General features: G+C 45.4%; 1 protein-coding gene across 3 annotated transcripts in view; it reads left to right on the forward strand.

Annotated features, from left to right (window-relative positions):
- The window catches only part of PBXIP1 (PBX homeobox interacting protein 1), a 60,152-nt gene extending 53,442 nt beyond the window's left edge, over positions 1 to 6,710 (forward strand). For 2 of the 3 annotated variants that reach the window (XM_077255616.1, XM_077255625.1), the window contains exons 9-10: positions 758 to 2,109; positions 2,808 to 6,710. In XM_077255616.1, coding sequence (XP_077111731.1) covers positions 758 to 2,109; positions 2,808 to 3,837 — 2,382 coding nt within the window. In that variant the 3' untranslated portion in view covers positions 3,838 to 6,710. Of the gene's footprint in view, positions 1 to 757; positions 2,110 to 2,788 lie in introns of all 3 variants that reach the window. The other variant, XM_077255634.1, reaches the window with a different exon arrangement.
- The last annotated feature ends 686 nt before the right edge of the window (positions 6,711 to 7,396 follow it).

Here is a 7,396-nt window from a genome sequence, read left to right on the forward strand (position 1 = left end):
TGCAAAAGGTGGCTGAAACCAGAGAAACCCACGCAAACACAGAGAGAACATACAAACTCTTTGTTGTCCTTAGTGGGGCTTGAACCCAGGACTCTTTGTTGTCCTTAGTTGAACCCAGGACTCCAGTGCTGCTTTCCCTATAAATAATTATTATAAATAATCAATTGGTACAGTAGTTCAGTGCAGGATGCGCTGTAGATGTTTTCATAATTTAGGAAAGTTCTGAAATGTCCTATAAATGGTTGTTCTGTTCCTGATCTCAGGATCTCGGCTTTTGGTGGAGATGAATCTGTGCTGCACTTTATATCCATGCTCAGTAGTGATCGGGGTTGTGGAGTCGGAGCTGTGAGTCGGAAATTGAGGAGTCGTAGGTTTGGCTTACCAACCCCACAGCCCTAGTTTTGTGTCTCATCCAAATCACATTTGTCACCTGAACTACATCTTGTCTTATCCTCCAGAGCTGCAGTCACCATTCTGCTCTTACATCACGTGTCATTACATCATGTCTTATCCTCCAGTCCAGTCCTCTTTGCCATGCACTGTAGCTCAGCTGACACACTGTAACTAATTGCTCTGGGACATATGACAATGTAGGTGATACAGATTATGTAATTACCCCCATAATGGAAATCTTGTGTGTCCTGTACATGCAATAGAGAGGGACATTTTTTGAGTCTTCTCATTGGTCGATTACCAAGGAGTTTGGTGAGTTTGTGTAGATGGTGGACTCTGCGTGACCCTATGTTTCCATCTATAGGCGCAGAAAGAGGAGTTAGAAGATCTGCTATCTGTCAGTGATGGGGTGAACGTGACTTCAGGACCCCAAGATACAGCAGTGACAAAAGAGAACATCAGACTGAAAGAAGCCCTCCTCAAAGAGGAGACCACACACTTGTCCGCTAAGGAGGAGCTGCAGAACATACAGCAGAAGCTGGAGGCCATGGAGAGCATCGGTATGGAGAAGAAGTCTCTGGTGGTGGAGAATTCCCAGCTGAAGGTGGAGCTGGATGCCCTCCGGAGGCAGATTGAAGGCTTTTTACCTCAGAAGGAGACCCTAGTGGCTGAGTCTCAAATGCTGCGGCAAGAACTGGATAAACAGCGGCTGCTGGTGACCTCCATTAGACAAGATCTAGACAACCTAGTAACAAAAAGCTCTGAAGGTGAGAATGAGAAGTTACTCCGAGAGAGGATCTCGGAGATGAGCAGCAAGCTGGCCATGGAGGCTCAGAGGTCCGAAACGTGGGAGAAGAAGTATGTGGAACATGCACAAAGAAGGACAGAGCAAGTGGGAGAAAAAAGAAGGGACCATCACCATAAGGAGTGGAAGAAGGCGGACAAGTTTGGCAAATCCGCAAACATCTCCAGTCCTGGAGACTTGAAAAAGCCACATTACAAGCACGGCAAGCGATGGACGGAAGAGAGCCTCAGAGAGTCACAGCATGAAGAATGGAAAAGCAAAAAGCAGGATGACAGGCTCTGGCAGGACAAGAAGCATCGGCATTGGGAGGGGGAGAAAGCTGGAGATGGGGTCCCAGAGGACAGAGAGAACTGGAAGGACAAGGCCAGAGAACACAAGAGCAAGGACTCTGCGCACTACCGACATAATCAGGGAGAATCTGGCGAAGGGTTCCATCCTCGCAAGGGGCAGAGGGACTTCACAGACAGTTACAAGAGACGGGAGGGTGGCGATAAAGGAAAAGATCATCGGCATCATGAACATAACAAGTTCTGGAAGAAGCTCTCAGACCATCAGTACAGGGTTCCTGAAGGATGCTCTAGCCTAGAAGACTGCGCCCGCAAGGACGGTGTGGATTTATTCAATGTGGAGCTGAAGCCGGTGCAGAGGAAGCACTTTGAGGAGATTCTACTGAATTTCTTGACCAAGTCCCAACTGTCACAACACCTCCCTGAGCTCACACCTCTTCTGGATGGCTTCTTTGAGGGTCCTCTCTTCTCCCACGACAAGATCCGCTTTACGGACTTTGTGGATGATGTGGAGGATTTCCTGGAGGATCTGGCCAGAAAAGAGACAGGAGATGATGATATTGTGGACGACTTTGAAAAATATGTCTATATCAGCTTTTTCGGTGAAGCTGCCACCAAGAAAAGGTGAGTCTATATGCGCATGACCATAAATGTGGTTAACTGTGTACCTGTTTCAACCAGTACATCTGCCATTATGGCACCCACGGGAATTTGGTAGTCTTTAGAGGCCATATTGGTTGTCGTCAATCCCTTGACTTCGGTTAGAATCCTATAATAGAAAGAGACAGCATCCAGTTCAGGTGAAAAAAAATTTCAACGCTCCATATGTTCTGCCATATATGCATCTAGGCAGAATAAATGGAGCTTTGAAAAATTGTTTCACTTTAACTGGACGTGGCCTTTCTTCTATTGAGTTTTTCCAAATGGGCTACTTAGGACTCTAACGGTGCATTCACTATTTGGGCCTGTGTGCCCTCTGTTATTGTCCAATGTGGGAGTGGCTGTAAGCCACCTTTTTATCTAACTAGAATCATGTCTGCACCATCTTGATGCCTCCATAGACAGTATGCACACAGCACGTTAATGAGTAGTTAACCCTTTGTAATCAGACATTAGTGGGGAATACGTTTCCACATTGTCTAATTTAGCCATCTTCAGTCATGAGACCTTCAGCCGTTCCGGCTCAGCCACCTCTTCCTTTTCCCTTGTAGCATGAGTTGGAGGGCAGCAATACTTGTACATTATCTGATTATCTTTTGTTCTGTCACCAGTCACTGGCACTTCCTCTAATAACATCTTCTAGGTCTTAATTCCTCTTCTAGATTTGCCAAGAAGGATGAGCAGTGGAAGACCAAGCACCACAAACAATCTGGAAAACTGGTGAATTATGGCCAAGCCCTTAACATTTCCGATGACCGACATCTCATGGAAAATCAGCCCTTGAGGACTGATCACCATGTAGACTCCTGTGATTTCAATCATATGAAAATGCACACAAAGTGGCCTACAAACACTCCAAACAAAGACAAATCTGATCACAAATTTGAGATGCAACACAATCCCAAAACCCATCACCGACCACCCATATACAATGACCATGCTGAGAACGATGGTTCTTTTCATCATACTGGCCACCATTCTGAGAAGAAATCCAAATACCCCCACAAGTCTGGTGCTGGCAAACACAATGATCGCCACTTTCACATACCAGATGAGGAAGATGGAGACTGGCAGAAGCACAACTCCGAGTCTTACAAGAGGAATAAGTATCCTGATGAGGGGTTTAAAATGGATTCTTACAAGTATAAAGGTAAGAATCCCAATAAATCTAAGGAAGACATAGAACGTAAACACTGGCCTAGGAAACATGAGAAAGATTACAACAACAAACGGCATCTGTCATCCCAGAGTTATGGAGACCATCATGATCACAAACCATGGAGAGATGGTGACCACAGACATGGACAGCCTGACTCTAATCACAAATTTTATCAAGGACACAGTCAACATTACCCTTCAAAGAGTTACTACCAGAAGCATGAAATCGATGGCAGATGTAGAGGCTACCACTACAAATATGATGAACCTGAGAATGGGCAAGAGAATTACCAGAACCATTGCAAGGACAAACATGGAAATTACCTTAAAAAACATGATGTGGCCAAGGATCGGCATTGGGACTACCACAACAAGCAGGGCAAAGACCACAAGAATGGCGACAACAGGGATGGGGATTACCACAAGCACGACAAAACCTATAAGCATGGAAACGTCAGGGATGGAAATTACAACAAGCACGAGAAATACCATAAGCATGGAGGCGACAGGGATTGGGATTATCATAAGCATTAAGATGACAGGGATGGGGACAAAGACCACAAGCATGGAAACAAGAAGGATAGGGACTATCGCAAGAATGACAAAGACCACCATAAGCATGGAGATTGCAAGAATAAACATAGTAACTGCTACAAATAAGATGATGAGAGAAGACCAAGGGACTACCACCAGAAGCACGATGACCACCATAATCCCCCCAGGAAGTATTAGACAATTTTCCACCGTTTCCATGGTCTGGGGTGAGGAGTGTTTACGATAAGGAGATGGTAGAATCGGGAAGATTTTGTGTGGCTCATTGCTATTTTAGTCTCACGTTTGCATAGTTCCTACTGTTTATGACCACATGACGTCTTTCAGGATTTGGTTTGCTTAGGACATTTGCACTTTTTGATGGTTTTGCCCCTCCTGCCTTCAGCATGGATTTGGCACTCCTTTCCACATTTAGGTTGTCCCCTTCCAGTTTTCCATCTTGTTACAACTTTGCTGTGTTTTTTTTCTCTTTGATCTTCTGTATATGTAGACAATAGAAAGTAGGGTAATAGCAGTTCTTACCAGTAACCTGTTAGGAGACTAGGAAGGGTCAGATTGTGGAGAGGCTCAGTATCCGGCCCACAGAGAAGTGGCCAATCCGTTCATGATGTAAACCTAAAAGAAGTCCATATGGTTTATCACTTGTGCTCCTGGCCTTAAGTTTGTAGATGAATGAAAGCTGTTCATACGTGTAGACTGCCATGAATCGTGTCACCAAGGCAGTTATCAGAGGAAAGGGTCCACATTATTTCAGCGGCAGTCACTGCTCTTACTGGGACAGATGTTCCAGATTCACTGCAGATGCAGGTCCAATTAATAGAAGTGCTGTCCAGGTCACAGATGGAGGCAGAGATCTTGGGTTTCTTCTGGAATTTTTACCGATCATCCCAAATTGTCAAGTAGTAGAATGGCTGTCTAAAATCCACACTATGCAATAAGAAAAAACACCAGCCCACCCCTAGGCCGCTAGAGGCACCGAATCCATGGGACTAGATGTAATCCAATGGAGGCAAAAAAGGGATTGATCAAGCGTCCAGCAATTTTTGCAAAATTTATTGGAGAAGGTGTAAAAATATATAAAGTGCTAATAAAAAGACATCATAGCAGCAACGCGTTACAAACGCACACAGCGTTCTTTGTCAGAGCTGTGGTCATCCACCAATAGACGTACACATAGAACATCACGTAATCAACCTAAAAACAACAATCATTAGGTGTGAATAAAATTCAGAAAGGACATTTCATTAGATAGAACCACCCATGCCAGTATATGACCCCATAATGACACATGGAAATGAAAACAAATCAATATGCCTCATGGTCGCCGAGCCGCTTTCCAGTGTCCCCACCTTTCAATGTGGAGAAAACCTTTTCTATCTTATTGACCCGAAAAACATAGATGTCTCGCCATGATGTGACTGGACAAAATGCCTAGAAGCGTGAGACTTGGAACGATTAGTATCGCAAAACTGCAGATACCCTGGAGATATTGGGTGAGGTGCTCTTTCACACTCCTGATGGTGAGCTGTTTGGTGAGGAGCTCTTTCACACTCCTGGTGGTAAGATTATTTGGAGAGGCTCTCTTTCACACTCGTGGTGAGATGTTAGGGGAGTTGAGCTTTCGCACTCCCGGTGGTGCGGACTACATACAGTTGCATAATGTACAGTTGATTACGTATAAAACATTGTCACTGCTACAATGGTATTGTTTAGTCTGCACGATACTTTTAGCTTTGTGAAGGGTCCAGCCAGGCTATCCTTGGGACACTAAGGCAGATTGGATGAACCATCTAAACACCTGCAGCCCCAAGGGTCTGGACACTCGCAAAGAACTTATGTTCCACTATAGAAAAAATCATTTACGATTTGTTTTCTCCATTTCCTTGTGTCATTATGGGGTCATATATTGGCATGGGGGGTTCTATCCAATGAAATGTCCTTTCTGTATTTTATTCACACCTGAAGATAGTTGTTTTTAGATAGAACATCACATGATCAATGTGTACGTCTATTGGTGGATGACCGCAGCTCTAACAAAGAACGCCGTGTGCATTTGTAACGCATTACTGCTATGCTGTCTTTTTTATTAGCATTTTATATATTTTTACACCTTCTCCAATAAATTTAGCAAAATCGCCTGAAGCTTGATCAGTCCTCTAATGCCTAAAATCTGCACAGTCCTCTCCGCCATGGAGTTGGGAAATTGGCAGCAAGGACAAACCCTCACAAGGCAGCAGCGGGAAAAGTGGGGTTAGCCAAAGCCAGAGGTGGATCTGAAAGAATGTCTGTATCTTGCTCCTTCCGTCTCCTTTCTTAACGCTATCCCAGTCTTTATTCCTCTACCTTTCTATGTACTCCGTTTTCCTCTTCTGTCAGGCTTCTTCCTTTGTCTTCTACTTCCGTGATTCTCTGTCTTTTACGCCTCTCCATCCTTTCCTTTTTCAGGCTGCTCCGTCCATTGTTTCTCTCCTTGGTGTCTACTTCTTCCCGCACCTCCATCCCTATCCTGTTTTATTTTTCTTTGTCCTTCTATCTTTCCTTCTTTCTGCCTCTTTTTTTTTTTTTTTTTTTTCCCACCTTTGAGCTTTTTTCTTGCCTCTCTCCGTGCTGTAGACTTGTACTTCTAGTGTTTTCTTCTCTTCTAGCCTTGGTGCCGAGTCTGTCCTCTGTGCAGGTATTGGTGATGTGGCCCCGATGGCTGCTCCTCTCCCGGTTGTTTTAGAGCTGGTCATCGCTGCTCTTCTCGTCCACTCACTGGGTTGCTTTTTATCTTTTTGTGTGTTTGTTGTGGTTTGCTGTTTTAATTTAATTCTCACTGATCTAATGCATTTTGGAAATAAAAGTTGTAAAATGTTGCAGTTTTTTTTTTTATTATAAACTAAGAGGGGCCCTCTCCAGAGTGAGCAGAGGTGGGTGTACCAATGCACAGTTGGAGCACTCAGCTGGCATTCAAAAGGACAGGGCGGCATCCTGGGCAGTGCAAGCAGTTGCTTGGGATGAGAAGTGACCAGAAGTCCCGAGTCCTAAGGTTGGAGGTAGCCAGACATCCCAAGTACGAGGGGTGGGAACAACCAGGAATTTTTGGTATACTGAGAGACGAAGGTGGGGAGTCTCCCTTGCGAGGGGCAGTGGTAGCCGGGAGTCTTTGTTGCGAGGGGCAGTGGCAACTGGTTATCACCAATGCAAGGAGAAGCGGAAGCCAGGAGTCTCCACTACGAAGAGAGGCGGCGGCTGGGAGTCCCTGGTACAAGGGTTGACCAGTAGTTGCCGAAGCGAGGAGAGGTGGCAGCCGTTAATCCCTCAGTTCTAGGGGCAGTGGCGGTCAGGGTTTGATGCTGCAGAAATACGCAACAGTGTGAACGTAGCCGAAACCAGGAGAGGAAAGGCTCATACAGACACCTCTTCGCTCCTGTGGCTCGTACAGGCACATCGTGGCTCGTTCAGGCATGTCTTCGCTTCTGCTGCTCGTACAGGCACGTCGCGGCTCCTGCGGCCTGTACAGACATGTCACCACTCCTGTGGCTCGTACAGGCATGTCACG

The sequence above is a fragment of the Ranitomeya variabilis genome, chromosome 1 (genome assembly GCF_051348905.1).
Source record: "Ranitomeya variabilis isolate aRanVar5 chromosome 1, aRanVar5.hap1, whole genome shotgun sequence".
NCBI lineage: Eukaryota > Metazoa > Chordata > Amphibia > Anura > Dendrobatidae > Ranitomeya > Ranitomeya variabilis.